This window comes from Polyodon spathula, chromosome 22 (genome assembly GCF_017654505.1).
Source record: "Polyodon spathula isolate WHYD16114869_AA chromosome 22, ASM1765450v1, whole genome shotgun sequence".
Classification (NCBI taxonomy): Eukaryota; Metazoa; Chordata; class Actinopteri; order Acipenseriformes; family Polyodontidae; genus Polyodon; species Polyodon spathula.
The window spans coordinates 29,533,307-29,553,599 of record NC_054555.1 but is presented as its reverse complement, the minus strand read 5'-3'; the positions used below and the strand labels follow the sequence as shown (position 1 = coordinate 29,553,599).

At 41.2% G+C, this 20,293-nt stretch overlaps 1 protein-coding gene across 1 annotated transcript; it reads left to right on the top strand.

The window, feature by feature from the left end:
* The first annotated feature begins 389 nt into the window (after positions 1–389).
* Positions 390–16,901, top strand: LOC121297113 (thioredoxin reductase 2, mitochondrial-like). Its single transcript, XM_041223153.1, has 17 exons — positions 390–894; positions 1,395–1,460; positions 1,672–1,728; positions 1,831–1,975; positions 2,641–2,715; positions 3,767–3,845; positions 4,513–4,575; positions 4,833–4,903; positions 8,173–8,192; positions 8,596–8,687; positions 9,263–9,437; positions 12,577–12,713; positions 14,029–14,124; positions 14,521–14,613; positions 15,121–15,192; positions 15,285–15,382; positions 15,662–16,901. Exons 1-17 carry the CDS (start codon positions 816–818, stop codon positions 15,783–15,785), a joined length of 1,542 nt encoding a protein of 513 aa, XP_041079087.1. The 5' UTR covers positions 390–815; the 3' UTR covers positions 15,786–16,901.
* The last annotated feature ends 3,392 nt before the right edge of the window (positions 16,902–20,293 follow it).

Here is a 20,293-nt window from a genome sequence, read left to right as displayed (position 1 = left end):
CACCAGAGCTGTCGCTGAAAGAGCAATGCTGACAGCTAGTGGCCACCTGGTAGCCAGAAAATCACAAAACACAAACTGAATCATTTAGTTTACTCAATTTTTTTTAAAAAAGCAACTAAGTAGCAAGTTAGATAAAAACTGATTTAGTGCTTCGGTTTTTTTTTTTTGTTTTTTTTTTTGCTAAATATTTTGTGTAAGACTTTTTCCCCCAGAGGTGACACATTTTAAAATGGAATAAAATAGAATAAATTGATTCACTATACATACAGTACATTTCACTATCCATGCAGTACATTTCACTATCCATGCAGTACATTTCATACATATACATTTCACTATCCATGCAGTACATTTCACAGTACATTTCACTATACATGCAGTACATTTCACTATACATGCAGTACATTTCACTATCCATACAGTACATTTCACTATACATGCAGTACATTTCACTATACATGCAGTACATTTCACTATACATGCAGTACATTTCACTATCCATGCAGTACATTTCACTATACATGCAGTACATTTCACTATACATGCAGTACATTTCATAATACCCTTGCTGACACATAGGATTGTATAGTTATCTGACCATGTCATATATCTATAATACACACATCACACGCGTTTTGGGTTGTGTATTTAACAGGCATGTGGTAGTCAAGTCAGTAATAACGCTTTAGCTGACACTCCAGGATAATTGCATTGTTCACAGTTACACGAGTTATTGTGTGTTTTTCTGGTTGCTTAGTATTCAGGCACCGCGGCAGACAGCTTACCCACCGGGGTCCTGTTGTCTAATAAACAGTATGTCTGCCCTCTGTGAGCGGACACGCCGGTTAAAACGGGCAGTTTTCTTTCAAAGTGCAGTCAGAAGACAGCTGTCAGGTAATGTCTCTGAGTGTGAAGGAGTGTAGCGTATGTTTCTGTAAATGTAAGACCTTTAGCTGAGTTACACGACAGTGGATATGCAGCTCCAGTTATCAGGGGCTCTATCGCAGTTGTATTTTGTATATCCTGACACGGCACAATTACAGAGGTGGCTCTCTTCCTTTACTCGTGTGCTCTGCGAAAAGTTCAGTTATATTATTGTTAGTGTGTGCACTAACATCTGAAATGATACCGTAACGCCGCAAAAAACAAAACAAAAAGACTGTACTGGGGAGGAACGATATTTAAACATTCCAGCTCCTTTGTAGCATAATTTAAAAAATGTACCTTCTAAAGTTTAGAGCTGTTTAATATTTTAAACGCACAGTAAAATAATAATAGATCTATTGCAAGTGACTATGTATCAAAGTCGCATTTACTGAGTAATATAATAACAATTGTAATGAGAACATAGAAGATGTATTCTGCTTATGTCGTGTATTTTTTGTTTTGCGCAGGTAAATATGACTATGATCTTGTGGTTATCGGTGGAGGATCAGGTGGACTGGCCTGTTCAAAAGAAGGTAAGTCACTGGGTTTAAAGTTTAACCGTGTCTTGACTGAGACCTGCTCTGTTTTGCCACTCGCCCACAAGACAGTAGCCAGGGATGGAGATAAGACTCCCAATGCAAAGCAGCTTGAGCTGTTTAGTTTAGTGAGTCACAGAGAAAAAAAAAATGTAACTGACGTTTTGCATTTCTAAACTGCTTTTCTGTGTGATGTTGTGTTTTTCAGCTGCTCAGTTTGGAAAGAAAGTCGCTGTGTTGGATTATGTGGAGTCTTCACCTAAAGGTATGCAAAAATGAAGCCTACAGCACAGGGTGTGGTGCTTTTATGATGGTTCTTTTGAAGTGTCAACTGGTGCTCATTCTGCATGTTAACATTTGAATCTAGGTACCAAGTGGGGTCTCGGTGGAACCTGTGTGAATGTGGGCTGCATTCCCAAGAAACTAATGCACCAGGCTGCTCTTCTCGGAGGTGCTATTAAAGATGCCCAGAGATATGGCTGGACGATACCCAGCCCAATCACCCACGACTGGTGAGACTCCGGTCATGGCATAGGAGTTCAGTGTGCCCCCTAGAATCAACACAAACACAGAGCTGTGTATTGGAAAGTGAGGCAACAATAATGCATAACAAATGGACAAAGACAGTCAATAGTAGTTGTTCTTGCATAACCATCTATTATTATTATTATTATTACCATCTTAAAGAAAACGCGTTGTTTATTGGGAATTTCCCAGCTATAAAACCAACACACAGTTAAGATGCAATCCATGAACTTCATCAATGGGCTAAAAAAATTAATGAATAATGCACACAAATAAAAACCCCCACTGAGCTGTTCCTTCATTAATTTGACTTATTCCAGCTGCAGAGACAGTCGGTTTCTGCAGTGCAGATCACTGGAGGCCTCCTGTCCAAGGTAGCTTTTTAGCACCATCTGCTGGAGACTTATTGCAACACACTGAGTGAAATGGAGGAGCAGCAAAAGGGTGTTTATTTGATTCACTGTGCAATATGATGCAGTAACATTACAATACTAAAGTTAGGTTAGATGGGATTCAGCATCTCGTGTCTGTACAGATTTACAGTTACAGAGCAAAGACTTGAATTCAGGGTCCCAGTGCAGATTTGGGCTAGACGACGTTGGTCTCACAGGCCATGACTGATGTCATTTTTGTTGATTTGATTTTTTTTCAGGTTGACCATGGCATCAGCTGTTCAGGACTACATCAGGTCCTTGAACTGGGGACACAGAGTCCAGCTGCAGGACAAGTGAGTAGGAGATCCACTCAGTCAACCACCACTTCAGGAGGCTTTGCATCCCAGTTTTGTGGGTCAAATAAAATAAATATATAATCGTAATAACAAAACCACAGTTCTGCCATGCTGTATCAGAATTGTTTAATTAACAAATGGGGTTGATTTGTGGTTGAGCAGTGTTGGCAGTATGGTATTAGGGTCCTTCGCTAATTCCGAATTTCAATATTGCATTAATTAATTTTGTGATGTTTAAGTCGGGTTGTGGAATAACGAGGGAGTACTGAAGTTGTTTAAAAGGAAATTATAAAAAGGATTCGACCTTGGTGGAAACAACTGAATATTATGTTGCTTACTGTATGTGTAGGGTTAAATAACTGATCCCAGCACTTTTAAACGTACCACATAGCCTTTATGAACTGTAGTGTGTGTGTGTGTGCAAAACCAAAATGTTTTTTCTTCTTCAAATATCTATTGGGAGTTTGTCTGCAGCATTTTGATATTAAAACAAAGTTTTGACTCCGTAACGAGAGCACCCCTCTCGCTCGCTCGCTGTCTCTGTCTCCAGTGTTTCGTGTTTGCACGTAGATCAGTATCGTCTTTCATTCTTTATTGTGTAGAGCTTGCACCTGTAAGGGAAAAGCCTGTCGGTGCAAGGGGATGATCAGATCCTACAGTGAGCTCTTTACTGGAAGCAAACTGAATTGCTGCAGGGTAAACAGGTGTTGAAATAACAAGCACAGTATCTACGGGGACCATGGAAATGTAACTGCACTAAGAACTGTTATGTCAAAGCTATTGTACTGTATATTATTTAATGGAATGAGAAAGAACGAATATCACTACTGTTAATGTCAGGCATCATTACTGAAGCATAACAGTTTCCTGCAGCTATGGAGTATTCCGTGACTCATCACACAACAGGTTTTCACTCCCCAACTTTTTAATCAACCTTTTATTTGTAGAGACTTCTGCTAGGTTAAGTTGTGTGTTAAAAGCAAAGTCTAGTGAAACATGGTATTGTTTAATATATAATTTTTTTTTTTTTTTTTTTTTTTTTTTACAGAAAAGTAAAGTATTTGAACCTTAAAGGCAGCCTGATGGATGGACACACTGTCAGGGCAGAGTCAAAAACTGGCAAAGAGGTAAGAAGGATATCCAGTGTTGCCCTGATAAATCTGTGAATCTGTGCTTTAAATCACTCTCCATTCTCCAGACACCTGTTACCTCACATCGTACTACCTGACACCATGGGATCCATTCCTTAATATGTAATGTTTGAGTGCTGTCAGGTGATACTGCTGTATTGTGTACCAGGTTTTGATTCTTCCGCTGTCAAATCTATACAGGAAAATGTACAGACAAACAAAGTAAGAATAGAACAGTAGTGTTTAGGACCCAGTGGAATGAGATCCACATCTGAATCCCTTTGCATGCAATCGTTTGTAGAGCCTTTACAGTGTTGCATTACAGGGTAGGCTTTTGGAAGCCTACAGTACCCAAGCAGTTAACCAACATAATGTTCATTTAGCTGCAACTTTATATTGTGAGCTGGTGTCATTTGGAGTTGAGAAGGAGGCAACCCCAAGCTGACCATATGTATTGTTCATCAAATGTAAATTGAACTTAAATTACAGTGGTTTCTATAGGAGGGTTACATCTCAGTATTGACTGTGCACAGTATATGGAATCGGTGCAATTGAATCAAATGGTGTGATGTGTGTGTGTGTGTGTGTGTGTGTGTGTGTGTGTGTGTTTGTTGTCACTGTGCTCAGTGAATTAAATTAACACGGATGGCTTGTTTATTTGCAGTCTGTCCTTACTGCTGGAAATATTGTGATTGCAACTGGAGGACGGCCAAAGTACCCCACACATGTGAGTCTCCTGCAAAAGCCCTGTCTTGTTTAACTGTGATAACAATACGTACCATGCTGTACACACATGTCCTTGCAGGCTGTCTTTTTATAAAGGATGACCTTCAGTGCATTCTGACAATTGCCTTTGCAGATGAGTGAAATACAATTCTGCTAAGTAACATATGAAGGAAGTTTTCCTAATGCTGAGTATTATTCAAAATACCCTACAGACAGTGAGTCAGACGCTAGACCCCGTTGTTTGAATGTGTGTTCCAGATTCCTGGATCACTGGAGTATGGAATTTCAAGCGATGACATTTTCTGGTTGAAAGAATCACCTGGAAAAACGTAAGTCAAGACTTTGCTCCGGTGCAAACTGTCGCCTGTATATTTTCTTTTGAAAAGTGAATGTGACCACTTCATTACTAAGTCGGTATACAGTAAGAATACATACCCAGTGAACAGATACGTTGCAGACGTCGTGTATAAGGTATAAGCACGGTTTATTTTGGCTTGGCTTGTGTAGGCTGTGGATGCAGGGCTGATAAAGCTGGTTGGTGAGAGTGTTTCATGGCAGCACAGTAACTGCTGCTTACTGAAATGCAGATGCTGCAGTAGATGGTGCATTGATTGCTGTAGCATGGAGCTGACCACTTGGTGGCAGTATATATTCATTATTGTTGCAGCACGAACGTTTTTGATTGTTTGTTTTGGCTAGAGGTTGTTAGTATAATAGATTATTAGGACTTGTCCATCATTATTTATTTTATTTATTTATTTATCTTATTAATTTTTAAAATCGGACGTCTTTGATACAGATGGTACTGGATGGATAGCAGCTGATGGAGAGTTTGACAAGCTGGCTTCCAAGCAGCCTTACTAATATCCCCTGCAGCAATTTAAAGCTGCTGCACGCCCAGGAGAGTGATCTGCAACTCCGGGGCGGAGCCACTTCACAGCACACCTGAGCTACAGCAGTGCAGGAACTATCAGAGTGTGTGCTGAGGTGGGAGCAGCCCACAGACTGAGGCACGAACACCGAGCTGGGGGTCTGCTACCTTCACAGTTAAGTCAGTGCTGCTGGAGTACTGCACAGCCAGAAGTGCAGTTACTCGCCAGTGCTTCAGTAACGGATCTCCGTACGATCGGAGGGTTTTGGGCTGTTTTAACCCTTTAAAAACGGGCTGTTTCTGCCTGTCCCGTCGTCATTTAACAAAAGCATGACTGGTGGTCTGACAAAAACAACCCCTTCCACAACAGTTAGAGGGAGTTTTATAGCAAAACTGTGGCCAAAAATACTGAAGTCTCGTCAACCTTTTACATAAATGAACCTGTTGGATCCTCCTCCTGGTTACTTTGACTTGATGAGCCAGACTTCTGCAGCTTTGCAGCTAGGAGAAATAATAAAAAAAAAAAAACTACACAACAGAAATAATTGGTTATTTTTTTGCCAAACATGCAAAGCAGTTGTCAGTCTCTCAAATGCTTTGTCTGTCCTGACAAGATCATTTCTTATGTTTTGCTAAATATACTCTGTGTTTCCATATTGATCGGTTCACTGCAGAGTTGAATTGAAAACCAGTTCAACAGGATCTCAAAGACATTGTTTTAAAAGTAACACTCATTGTAGAGTTGATTTGCATTAAACAGTTTAAGCAGCTGACCGTGGAGCTGAGAACAGATATTGATATTAAATGAACTCAAACCATAATCCGTGGTAATTCTGGTGTTTAAATATTTAAAGGTAATAGCTAAAAAAAATAAAGCACATGCTTGCAAGATTTATAACTGTGAAGTGTGTCCTTTTCCAAGACCTCTTTTGTCCACTGGACTGTGGGTGCAAGTTGTAACAGTGTGTTAAGGGAGTATAATGTTTACCCGTCACATTCCTGAGTCTTAGTCTAAATAAAGCCTGCGGGGGCTACAGTAGCGCTGCTGTGCTTGTTCACTCAGTGCCAGAGAGGATCTGTGGAAAGTGCCGTTAATGAGTCTGGAGGCACAGATCAGGGCCAGCCAAACATGAGTGCACAGTCCTGCATACTGAGCTCCCTCTGGAAACTGGGACTGAGGGAGTCTCAGCAATGTTTGGGCTGTCATCACAGCTCCCTGTGTACCAGATAACATTCGGCAGGGTTGGAGGAGAAGTACTGGAGAGCCAAATCCTCTGCATGCTGTAGCTGTCCCTGACCCATGTGGGATATATGAGCCCTCGCTGATAGCAGTGAGTGGACCAGGTTCCTGTTTTATCAACTCTTCTGTTAACCGCAGTGTGTTTTTTTTTTTTTTTTTTTTAAACTAACGTGTAATGGATGATGGATTAAAAAAAAAAAAACAAATTCCCCAGTCAATTGAACAGGACCCAACAAGTCTTCTGAAAATATTGGTAGATTATTATCAACGGCTGTCTAATATAGTTTCTGACTTCCTTTGTAACGCATCGATCGATGCATAATTTACTTTTTATAACACTTAAACTGCAGTGTTACCTATATCCAAGGCAGTGTTGTTGTGCCATAGACAGTTCTGCTCTGTCCATGGCTTGCCTGATCCACTGTAATGAGAACTGTTTTAAAGTGCAGAAAGATTTTGCTAGTTGGGGCCACTCTGCCTAAGAACAGATTTACAGACCCCTGGATCCAAAGGTTAAACGGAATGATATATATCAAATCTTTTTTTTTTTTTTATTAGAATACCAGTTTCTTTTTGTAAGCCTGGCTTTGCCTATGTAAATAGTGTACTATAAATAGTGGTAGCTAAAGGTACCCCCCCTCCCCCAAAAATACATCAGCTGAGGAAGATCTCTGCTATAAATCTCTGAAATTGTAGCAAAGCCCCTGTCTAATCCCCTAATCCTGCTGACAGTAAATGTTAAGTACAGCTATACATTACCGGGACAGTTGCAAGCTGGGGATGCTGATATGAACGTGCCTGCTTTGTTTGAGTGAATGACTGCACGACACTTACCTGTCAAGGTGTACTGAAGGGAAAGCTGAAGTACAGCAGCATTCCCTGCTGGAGGGAAAGGTGCTGGAAAGGCGATGTGCACCGTGCATTGAGACTGGGATGTAGTGTTTAGCAGCTGCAGGGATTAGCAGTGACATTCCAATGATCTATTCTAGCAGCACCTTCTCTTTCATATGGGTTAAAGGCATAATTCACTGAGGCCACACACACACTCACACTCGCACACCTCTCCTGCGCCAGTGTTTCTTTTTGCTGTGTATGAGTAGGGCAATTCTGTATCATTTACAAGGGAACTTTTTGTTGCAGGGATCATGGGGCAGGAGATGTGCTCTAATTAGGCTGTATATAGAAACAAAGTCCCTGTACAGTCCAGTTACCCTCTAAAGGACAAGTTAAAATGACACACAAGTATTTATTTTGTGGTAATGTTCCCAATCAAACATTATGTAGTTGTTTTAACAATACTTTTTTGCCTGTTTTATGGTATGTCCAGGAGAATGGACTAAAAGCTTCTAGTTGCCTGTTTCCTGTTCTCTTACAATAGTTGTGCAAGTTCCATGTGCAGATCATTTTTCCAGATATTAAGTTTTGCTAGTTCTTCAACAGGCACAGTCATATTGTATTTATTTAATTTATTTTCTCTTCTCTTTTAGGTTGGTTGTTGGTGCCAGCTGTATCCTTAAACATGCTGCAGGAAATATACTTGCGTTTGGTCCCATCTGCATGGGAAGGCTATGACTCTGAGCCTGTCTTGGTCGTTGGTTTTAGTTTTTAACCCGGCCGGGGGATTGGGTGGGTTTTCACCCTCTGAATTATCAGAGCAGCTGGGAAGATTTCAAAGGTGTGGTTTGCCCTGAAGGAGAGCGTTCTTCAGGACTGGCTCTGGTTGCATCAGAGCTTGCATTTAGAGAGGTAGTATCACAGTGTTGTAATGTTCCACAAGTGGCTTAAAATACCCAAGTATAATTCTTGTTTTGTAGGCTTGTTTAGTAAGTCTGGTAAATCACAGTGCAAGCATGCAGTAGTAGTAAAAGGTATTGCAGCTCACTCTCTTCCTTGACTTGCTGGTTTTCAAGATGTTGCCCTTGAGTGCGCTGGTTTTGTCACAGGCATCGGTGTGGACGCCTCTGTGATGGTGAGAAGCATTCCACTGCGAGGGTTCGATCAGGTATTCCATTTTTAACTTGTGTATCAAACCTTACCCCGTATGTAGAGATCCTGGTTGGGATTCCCATTGTAGTGTTCAGTGAATATCATGCAAGTGTTTTGGGAGTGCAGTAATTAGCTTGTAGCTCCCCAGGCCCCTCGTAGCAGTCATTTCGGTATCCCCGAAGGCAGTGGTTCTCAACCCGGGTCCACAGGAACCCCTGTGTCTTCTGGTGTTCATTAAAACTGAGCTCAAGATTACTTAACTAAACCCTTAATTGAACTAATCATTTGCTTAATTAGACCTTTTTCTAACAAGTTGCAGATTTCAAGTTACTGATCCGATTTTACCGTTAATTTGAACTCTCCAACTCTTTTAAGGCTTAATTAAGCTAATTGTTAGTTCAATTAAGGGTTTAGTTAACTAACTGAGAGCTCAGTTTGAATGTGGACCTGGGTTGAGAACCGCTGATGTAAGGAACCGATCCCTTTTCTGCTCACAGTGAATGCTGTCTCTGCATGCTTCTGAAACTGCATGTTTTTGGATGATTTAGTGGTTCCTTCTCCAGTTAATTTTTAGTCTTGTGTCTCTTGCAGCAAATTGCCTGCTTAGTGACGGATTACATGGAGTCTTATGGTACCAAGTTCCACTGGAAATGCAGTCCTTCCAAAGTGGAAAAGCTGGAGACGGGGCGCCTGCTGGTCTCCTGGACAGACCTGGACTCTGGCAAAGAGGACCAGGATACCTTTGATACAGTGCTGTGGGCAGTAGGTAAGGACGATGTGCGCTAGACCGTTTTACATGCATGCTTACCAACGAGTCGTGACTTTCTGTATCGCAGCGTAATAGAGCCATGTATCCAGACGCAAGAACGAAAGGTCATTTGTAGGTATGGTGAGTGCTGAGCCAATGCTGCAATATTGTAACTGGTCATGGAGTCCGGTGCAGCATGGAAGGGCCAATTCACTTCACACATCACTGGCATCCCACAATACTTTCTGGGACACTGCTTTGTCAGCACGGAGAACAAATATCAAAATCAAAAACAAGGCAGTGAAATGATGTGATGGAAATAAAAAGGGCAGTTTGAAATGGACATGTTGGAGAGCAGGCTTTCCCCATCAGGAAGTGCCAGTGCAGCGGGATGCTGAACTCCCTCTTTTGTTCTCTCTATGTGGATTTCCTGAAGAAGGCTCCAGCAGCGGAAATTTCAATCTCTCCTTTCGTATTGTTTTTTTTTCACTTTGTATTGCCATTGTTGCTTTTGTTCTGTTTTGATATCTGATTTTTTTAAAGTAACAAAGTCTGTCTGAATTACATGTTGTTTTTTTTGTGTGTGTCAAAAGCATTTTAAAAGTGTTTGAATTTCTAAATCTGCCTTTCAGCTTTTTGCAGTGAGTCAATGCCTGCGTTTCTTTGTTTGTAAATTCGATATAGGGGCTTGAAGTGAAATGTTTGTTGGCCTGTCGGTCTTACTGTTCATCTTCGACTGCTGTACTCGCATGGTGCTAGCTGGACTCGCATTCTGGCTGTGTGCAAGTAACAGTATAGAGTTTCTGCAGACACACTTCATTCACGTATTCGTTTAAGATTCTGTAAGTCACGTGCTTACCCCTTGGTTCATTAGAGACCGGTGTAATAGCAAAGAGATTAGCAGGTTTTAAGTCTAAAGATTATGTTAAGCATTGACTGGTTATTTGATAAAGAAGTGTTTTGTGCTCGTGTTATGCTTTCTTACTGCGGATCGTAGACTGGGATGTAAATGTATAGTTCAGTGGAGAGTTGCGTGGGGTTGAAGTGAATCATTCTATTCCCTTTCCTTCCCCTCTAATCTGGTTCCAGCCTGAGCGCTGAAAGACGGTTTCTTCCTCGGAGCGTACCGCAGAATGCTTGTTATGATTAAGCATGCTTTGTACTTTCGTATTTCACGTTGATTTGATGAAAGCAGCAGTAGCCAAGGCAGTCTGGAATCTTCTTTTATATTCGCCCTGGAATTAATTCTCCACTACGAGGGCTGCAATCCCAATGGCTGATTGGCGGGTTGGGTTCTGATTCATTGTTTCTCTTTACATCAGGTCCCTTGGATAATAGATTAGGAAGCAGAGCAGTATTGAGGATTTCCTGTCTGCCAGGTCTCCCAATTAAAATGCTGACCAGCATCCCTTCCCCACTCTTCCCAGTCCCACAGGCAGAATTGCTTGGTCTATGAGGAGGGTTGTTTTATTTCTTTATTTGTTCAGGGTGTATCCAGCTGGCATTAACACTCCGTTTCCAAGAGTGTTTCCAGTGGCAAAGAGAAATGATTCATTATATCAGTGTGCAATATGTATTTTTAGGCCAAGATGTGCACTTTTATGAAAATTGAAAAAAAAAAAAGTTTTGTTTTTTGGTTGGGGTTGGAGTGGGAGTGAAAATGAGAAGGTCAAAAGCTTATTAAATTATGTTATTGGATAGCTGATTCCAAGCTATTGGGTACAAAATTAACTGATCAGCAAGGCTGTTGCAAATACACCTTGACATGCAAAGCACCGAGTATGTCAGCGATGACTGACCAAGATCAATATGTGACCGAATCGCCTGTGTACTGTACTGCATCGGTCAGTCAGTCAGTATCATCATTCTTTGAAAGCAGCCCGTACTTACCCTCCTCAGTTAGCTGGCAACACCGGCAGCTTTAAGGAACGGCGTGCAGGTTAGAATAGACTGCCAGCTCCAAGCTGATCTCTTAACCATATGACAGGATGAAATCAAACTGAAACTTGAACCAGCTTCACAATAACCGGCTGTTGATTATTTGAGTCTTGATGCTTTCTATTTAGTCACTCGCTGTCTGTACGCAGCGTTTAAAAACCCAAGGGGCTGATTTACTGCATGCCTCTGGGTTTTGTCATAGCGAGCAGCCAGGAATGGCTCAAGTCTGCAGAGCAGTTTGCGCAAATGGATTTGTATTGCGCCTCTTTAGAAAGTAAAGTGTTGTATTGAGAGGACTGAGGATTAAGCAGAACATTAGGCATAGCTTAATAATGACAATTTAAAGTAACCGCCTTGGGTATGTATGGTCTCATTGTGGAGTGTTACAACACTGCAGCAATGCATTTGAAACACTTGCATTTCCATTTTAATATTTTGTATTTCTTTTAGCCCTGTTGTTTCATACAGTCCACGCATAATCAGTATGTATTAGTGCTGCAGGAACAAGAGCACGTACCCAGCCCCTTCCCCTTCCAATCTGAATGAACCTTCCATGAGCAAGTACCCCAGCCCCTCCCCCTTCCAATCTGAATGAACCCTCCATGTGCAAAGTGTCCAGCTCTCACAATCCAGACACACACAACAGGAGGAAGTTGTTTCATGGCTCAACCAAGATAAGGTCCCCTTGTTTTATTATTTTTGGTGCACGATAGCATCAGTGGCTGTGCTGCAAAGGGGCTTGAGGAGGGGGCATTAGATAGGCATTAGAGGGGGAGAGGTTGCAGGATTGCCTGTGCTGTTACAAAGGGAAGAAGAAGAGTAACAGTATTCTGAAATCTCCTGCAAGCCCAACAGGAAAGTGAGACAGACAGACAGCCAGACAGATTGCTTCGTGTCGACAGCTTCTCTCAGCCCCCCCAGAGGAAGTACAGTCGAGGCAGATGAAAACATATCCACAGAAATGCTCACACAGGCACAGAGACGTGACACGCTGGGGGCAGATGGTAGCTGCGCAGTGGAATGATTCATGTAAATGTTTATTGATAGTGAAATCTGTGTTGAAAAAGCAGGCTTTACTTTGTTTCCGAGTTCCTTAAGTCTGTGTTAACATAAAATACGTTGCACCTGGAAACTCAGGAGTTGGAGAATTTGAAAAAAAATTAAAGTTTAACAAGTGAGTTGTGGAGGAGTATTAATTCATTTATTTGTACATTTTCAGGCAGGGCCCCAGAAACGAGAGCCCTCAACCTGGAAAAAGTAGGAGTGAAAACGAACAGAGAAACTGGGAAGATTATCGTCTCTGCTGATGAAGCGACATCAGTTCCTCACATCTACGCTATCGGAGATATCGCTGACGTGAGTCCTGATCACTGTGCACTTCAGCAGTGAGGTGTGCTGCAGGGAGTGTGTCCTGGAAGAATAGTGAAACAAGTTTGTAGGTCTCAGCAGCCAAGCGGGCTGGATTGAGAGGAAGCTTACATGGGCCCCGCCTGCACGGTATCTTTCTGCAGTCTGTGCCACTGCAGTTTTGAAATGCAAAGGATTGCTTTTTAAGAGAAGAAAAAAAAAAAAAAAAGCCAAATGGGACGTCGGAATGACAGGTTCACAAAACTGTGAAAGCGAACTGCGGTCTTAATGTTCTGTCTCGTTTGAAATCCAGCCAGTTGTGTTTGACTCCTGAAGCACAGATGGGTGAGAAGATAGTAGCTCTCCTGACAGATGAGAATGACACTTTGCAATTTTAAATACTTTTAAGATTCGTGTTTAACAGAAGCAGTTCTTTTGAAACCACCAAAGTATGATAAACAATGCTTGACGAGCACCTGGAGAAACGTGGGAAAGAGATGCATGTGAAATGTCAGACTTGGGTGGCACAGATAAAACTGAACTGTTTCCACTGCTGAGGACTCTGCTCCCAACTGAATGTGCTTGTTGACACATCACTTATTTGATAATTGTGCTTGACAGATGGCTGCCCTTCTATTTATATTTTACATTATTAATTGGCTGATAAAATGCAGTTCCCCTCTCTTTGCATTTTAGTCTAGCCAGTGCAAGTTATTTTTAAAAGAAAAAATACGTTTGTAATATCCTTCATAACATGTCAGAAAAGTTGTGTTGCAGTCAGACTTCAGGAAGCCCAAATCCTTTTTTTTCGTGATATCTTATATTTTGACTTGTTGCCTAGCACCGAATACAAAGCCTTTCTGTTCAAAACAATGGAACTTTTTAAACACAATAATTCCCTGAAGCAGCGATTATTCTCCGATCTGATGTAGTACATTTCCCCTTCTGCCCTCTCCTGTGATCGACTACGTGCCATGCTGTCACCAAAACAGTTCCTCGCTGAAAAGAACGAGGAGTGCTCTTCTGCACAGAGCTTGAAAACAAAACCGGTGTGGTCAACGCGAGCCAACGTTTTCGTGTTATTTGACATGAAGCCCAAGCTTTAACCTTGGGTACAGTTTATACCTTGATGAATTCCAGACAATCGGCCAGTTCAGAGACCTTGGGCAAAGAAATACTGTAGTAGATAACATTCAGTAATGAGGTTTTAGCTTTCTTTTTTTAATTGTTTTTTATTAATATATAAAAGTGATGTTATTAGTTGTCCTGCGTATTTTTGCTTTGCTGTTTTAATTGAAATGGTTTGCGTTTCTTGTAATTTTAGGGGCGTCCTGAATTGACCCCCACAGCTATCCAAGCAGGCAAGCTCCTGGCTCGCCGGCTCTTCGGCAAATCCACTGAACTGATGGACTACGACTGTGTGAGTAAAAACACTGTAAACGCTCCCCGGCCGTGTGCTTTTAACTGCTCAGTTAAAGGGCTGCTGCTTGTGCAGTGTTTAACTTTAAAAGCGTCTAACGTTAAATTTATTAAAAACTACTAGATGGACATAAAGGGACATATCAGGAACTAGGAACTTAAAATAATACACACTTTTTTTCAATACAAAAATCTTTGCCATTTAATAGTGTCTTCCAGTATGCAAACTGTAAGGCATGTCTTTATATAAAAAAATAAAGATTGTAGCAGTGTTAGTAAGTGTTATGTCTAAAGTATATGGGGAGGGGGGTGGGATTAGTATTATTAACCAATAAATGACACGTCTGTGCATGTAGACCTGCAGAGTCTGGATTTAGTATCGCTGCCTGTTTTCCAGGTTCCCACCACAGTGTTCACCCCCCTGGAGTACGGCAGCGTGGGGCTGTCTGAAGAGGAGGCGGTCAGACGGCACGGAGAGGACAGCATCGAGGTAGAGCTGGGAGACTGGGAGCCCGGGGATCGTACAGAAACACTGCCAGTACAGGGACTGAGAGTCCAGCGGGCCCTTCCTTGAAAATTATACCTCGCTTACATTAGAGAAGTCATTCTAGGCTTTCACTTAATCAAATTTCTTTGTTTGGTAGCTGCCAATAGCCATCAGTGCAACAAGCATGCTGTTATCTTGGAATGGCCCCGGCCCCTGACATACACTGTGTTCAGTGGTTTTGCTATTCTTGTTGATTTTCTCCAATAATAAAGCATTTAGCTTTGAGGTCACTGCGCTGGATTAGGATTACACCAGTGAGTTGCTGAGGTTCTGTACCTTAATTAACAGTGTCAGTTCTCTGCTGTTACCCCCCATCTCTGTCACTCCAACACAGAGCCTGCCAACTCTCGTCTTTACCAAAGACACATGTATTATAAATCATATGTGAGATTTCGTTTAGCATGCACATTAGAATTACCGGCAGTGTTATTTTCTCTTCTCGTTTCTCAGGTTTTTCATGCGTTTTACAAACCATTAGAGTTCACAGTAGCAGAAAGGGATGCCAGTCAGTGCTACATCAAGGTGAGTGTTCGGTTCTGCAATGTTCTTGTGTGTAACCCGTTCTTTCTCTGGCTGGAGTGCTTCCACTTAACTTTCTTTCCTTTATGTTGTAGATGGTCTGTTTGCGGGAGGGGGCTCAGCGAATCCTTGGGTTCCATTTCACTGGACCAAACGCTGGGGAAGTCATTCAGGGATTTGCCCTTGCGATAAAGTAAGAGAAATAAACCACCGCCTCCTTCAGGCTGTATAGAGCTCTGCTGCTCAACCTCTCTCTACAGAGTAAGCATTATCACAATCGCACCCCTTCCCAAATTTCAATCTTTCAGTTTCACAAAACTGGGACTAGTCAAGTACCGACACAGACGGCTGTGGTACTGATGATGCAGAGATGTGTTTAAATGCTGTCATGTCTTTCCTTGTTTTACTGTGGTATATCATACTGATGATGCAGAGATGTGTACGAATGCTGTCATGTCTTTCCCTGCTGCAGGTGTGGTGCCACCTACACCCAACTGATGGCAACAGTGGGCATCCACCCAACCAGCGCTGAAGAACTAGTCAAGTTAAACATCACCAAGCGCTCTGGCCTGGACCCCACTGTCACAGGGTGCTGAGGGTAAGCCCTGACCCTGAACCCAAGAGCTCACAAGAGATGCCCGGACTGAGAACGGAGAGGGAGTTCAGACTGAAACAGGACAGCTGCTCCAGGCAGTCTCAGCTTTTCAGAAGACTGGCTCTACAGCTCCACAGTGTCGGTGCTGTTTACAGATGTTAGACCCAGGGTGCAAGTCAAGCGATCTCCAAAGTGGCATTGAAATGCATTTTACAGAGGCATAACATGAGTTTACTGAGCACTCCCACAATCATGGTTTTCTGCTTCTGATGAGTTCTGAATCTGTAACGAGTGTAATGGCATTGTAATAACTAGTTTTAGAAAAGAAAAAAGAGAATTGTGCACGGATATAAATGCAAAGGTTTGAAATATATAAATGTAAAGCTCACCACTGCATGGTTCTCGTCTATATTCTGCAAGCTGCCTAAACTAATCTGTGGGTTTGTCTAAAAAGTATTCCTTTTCCCAACCAGAAGGTGGGAGTGTTGCCAAGTGTGTTCCCCTCCTGGTTTGCACATACTAGATGCCTGTAAAGGACTGACCGTTAGGAAACGAGAGTCCCGTTCGATTTGTTCTTTTATTTTAAAGAGTTGTAACTGGGCATTTCGACAGGAAGACCAATAAGACCAATAAAACTGTGGAGATTCCACACTTCATTACTGATGAACCGCTTCTCCAGGACTGGCTTGGATTTAATGAAAAGTGAGCAGGAGGAAGTGAACATTATTGCAAATAACGATCGGCTCCTTCTGATGGGGTTGCCAGCATTCTCTCAGCAAAACAAACAAAAAAAAATCTGCTTTTAAAAGGCTTTTTACTGCTGATGTCCCGAACATACTAAAAACAAAGTGATTGCAATGTATCTTATTTTTAGTATTGATGACTGATTGGCCAAGCTTTTTTTCCTTCTATGTAGAAACACTAAAGATGGTCTCATTTTAATGTAACAAAACGTCCTTCAAAAGAAAGAGAAGAGCCCCTCTTTGGGAAGATTTCATCATATTTGTAGCACACTATTCCTTTTTGATCACTTCAATCAGCACATCGTGCCCGTTTAGTTTGAGTTTGTTTTGGCAATAACCAATAATAATAATAATAATAATAAAAAAAAAAGTAATATAATTAGTTCCAGTTTGTTAAAATAGATGTTTTAGGACTGTTTATGTACATACAACATATTATGTGCATAATGTGGCACATATATATATATGAATTATATATATATATATATATATATGAATGACATTTATTTGTACCAAAAAATGCCATGTCCGTGCACTCTGCTTTACTCAAGATATGATAAATTGCATTGTTTTAAATTATGTGATTTTAAATAAACAAACAAAACAAATTGGTTTCTCAGGGGGCAAAACTGGCTTTGGAAAATGTTCAAACCACGGAGGAAATGCCTGTTTATATTTTTGAACTGTAATCTAAGCTTGCTGATTAATGATCCCGTCAGGAACAGTGAGAAAAGCTTTGGAGGGTTTGCTACCTACTCAATTTGTACCTTTGGCTGGAGTCGCTGATCTTTCCCCTTCTCTCCCAGTCCAGCGCTTCTTGTTTGCTTTATTCAGGGATGGAGTGATGACAGAATAACCCAGACCTCCCGAGCTTGTTTATCATCTGCTCTTTGTTGTGAAAGAGCTGTAAGACTGCAGGATAGAAACAATGTATCGTTTCTACACAAGCCGTCCTCCTCGTGGCAGAGAGGTAGTCCGAGCACTTTCTAAGTAAAGTCGCACACAGATGCTTGCTGTACTAGATGTGTGTAGAGCAGCGAGTGGTTTGACCGTGGATCTAGTGCTGCTCAGTAGTGTTGTACAGGTCAGGGTAATGACAGGGGTGCTGGCCAGTGACGACTTGTGCTTCAACCCAAACTGGGCTGGACAGGTCTGATGACAACGAGCACCCCATCCAAATGCATGTCTTTCAGATGTATTGTAATATATATTTATTTGGTAATTCAAAATTCAATAAAAATCGATCTTTCACAGAAAGCATGCTTATGTTGTCTTCCTTTTGCGACTGAAGTCTTTCTTTGTCCTATCCTTGCGCTCCATACTACTTGAAAACTAGAATAAGAATGTTTTTTGTTTTTATTAGAGCACACAAATATCCACCATTTTAAAAGAGAGAGAGAGAGAGACCTGGGCTAGATTCTCAAAGCTATCCACTAGAGGTTCTTGATTGGCTCTTCCAGACATTTGCATTTGTAAAGAATTCACAAGCCCGGAAGTTAAGAGTCTGACTTGTTTCATTCTGGGTTGGTTCAGTTGTTTATTTCTAGTGTGTGTTTCTACAATCTGAAAACAACACGTTAATAGCTATTTAAAGTGAATGGCTTTGAGCAGCCAGCCCGCTTTTAGAAATGATTGGTCTTATTCACAAAAACAACTTTTAAATCATGAAATGTTTTTTATATAGCTTTATCACACTTAGGTGATGGTTCAAATGATGTATGTATGTATGTATGTATGTATTATTATTATTATTATTATTATTATTATTATTTTGATCCCATATCGTTATATTTAATGTATTTATTTTCAAGTCCATGTTGAGGTGTGCGTAGAAGAACACGTCAACTTCTTTTCAGCTGTTCTGCTTCGTAATCCTGCATATTGAGGATTGATGGAGCGAGCAGTCGCTGAAATTCAGCATGTGATGGCAGCTGATGCACTCGAGCAATCTCCAGAGAGAAGCATGAACACTGTTCAAAACACTGAGCAGAAAAAAATTAAAAATACACTTGTTTGAGAGACATCCAAGAATTTGCTTCCAGTACTAACAATTTATAAGAAAAACTAATAATCTTGCACAGCTCCGCCAAACAAAATAAGATTATTTAAACTTTTTAAACTTTAAAAGAAAAAAAAAAAAATAACAAAAAAAATATATATATGTGTATATACACACACACACGCTGAGGAGGTGGGGGGATAAATGCATTAGGAGGATAACAAAAAGTTTTTATGCCCAAAGCTGTTTTTGAAAACCAACAAAAAATGTTATATAAACAGATGCCGATCAAGTAAAAAAAAAAAAAAAAAAAAAATAGTGCAGGATTAACTCTTAAGAATTAATGCAGGCAAGTTCTCTTATCTCTATTGGTACTATGAGCTGCCTGCAAGCTGTCAGTGTTTGAAATGTCAGGGGATTTAAATAGGGCTGGGCAGGGTGGAGCTAGACAATTGAGAGAAGGGGAAAAAAAAAAAAACAAGAAGTTTCAGTTTCTGCCCAAACTTGAATGTAAACCAGCAGGCTATCAACACAACAGCGCTGTGTATCCACAGGCTCGCGACAGCAGCATTATTACACAGGTTACCTGGCTTGTTCATTTCACAGCCACTCCCCCACAAACACCTTGGAATAGATGCATTCTACCTTCTTGAAATAAATGGGCGAGGTTCGACGGAATAGCGATTAGTAGATTCTGGAGGTGAAACGAGTTCAGAGTGGTGCACTTGACTGGCCTGAGTATGGGCAGTGTGAGCTCCTGCATCTACTGAAACATGCCAGAGTTGAAGGTGAAGTTCCCAGATCCTAGTTCATAATATATCACAGATACATTTGTTACAGCTGTGCATTTTAAGTTTTCATTGTTGAAGAAGCAAACATTAGAAAACAAAAATGAATACAATTTAATTCTTATTCCTATTGTTTTTATTGATTTGTAACATGTACATGTAATTTACAGATTCACTGCCATAGTCTAAAGCAGATGAAACAACTGCGCATTTTTCCGGTTGAATGTACAGTATATATATATATATATATATATATATATATATATATACGCTCACACGTGCATCTGTCTTGCATGTAACTCTACATTATATAATGTAGACATAAAACAACTGGTGGAACTCTACAATTGCATACAGCATTCCAGTCTAAAAGAAGGGAGCTTATTTTTTTTGATCTGCAGAGGCAATGGAGTGCTGAGGCCAGGGCAGTCCAATGGGTGACCCATGAACACGACACGGCTCATTGACCTCTACACTGTGAAAGCAGCTGTCTGAGTTTATAGTCTTGGGATTGTGGAACCAGCTTTGCACTCAAGCCACAGTTCAGTGAATCCAACCATTTGCTGCACATGCCTCTCGTCATCGGCGTGACACTTGCTTTGGACCCTCTGTCTTCAGCACATTGGTATTGGAGAATGCTGCCGTGGCTGTGGAAACTGTTGTTAGATAAGCACACTGTTGACTGTGTGGAGCACTCTTTGGCAACATAGAAACGGGCCTCACACTGTAACAGTAAATAATTAGATGTTGTAGGTCCTGAAGTTACGGAAATCAGACCTACAACAATGGGGTCTAGCTCTAGCTGTTAAAGACATTTTAAATCCATTATCCCTCCCGTGCTCTGTATTCAGTGGTGCACCATGTGTGTGACAGAGGTAGAGACAGAGATTAAGACACGTCATCTTGGAATGCCTTGACAATGCAGTACGATTGCTGTCCTGTACATGTGACACTTCCTTCACATAAATGTATGAAATTC

Bases quoted from the DNA above. Each gene is read 5' to 3' on its own strand.
- LOC121297113 (XM_041223153.1), top strand. From the start codon at position 816: ATGTCTGCCCTCTGTGAGCGGACACGCCGGTTAAAACGGGCAGTTTTC. The intron at 3,846-4,512 runs GTAAGAAGGATA...GTTTATTTGCAG, and splicing joins AGTCAAAAACTGGCAAAGAG to TCTGTCCTTACTGCTGGAAA. The intron at 8,688-9,262 runs GTATTCCATTTT...TGTCTCTTGCAG, and splicing joins CACTGCGAGGGTTCGATCAG to CAAATTGCCTGCTTAGTGAC.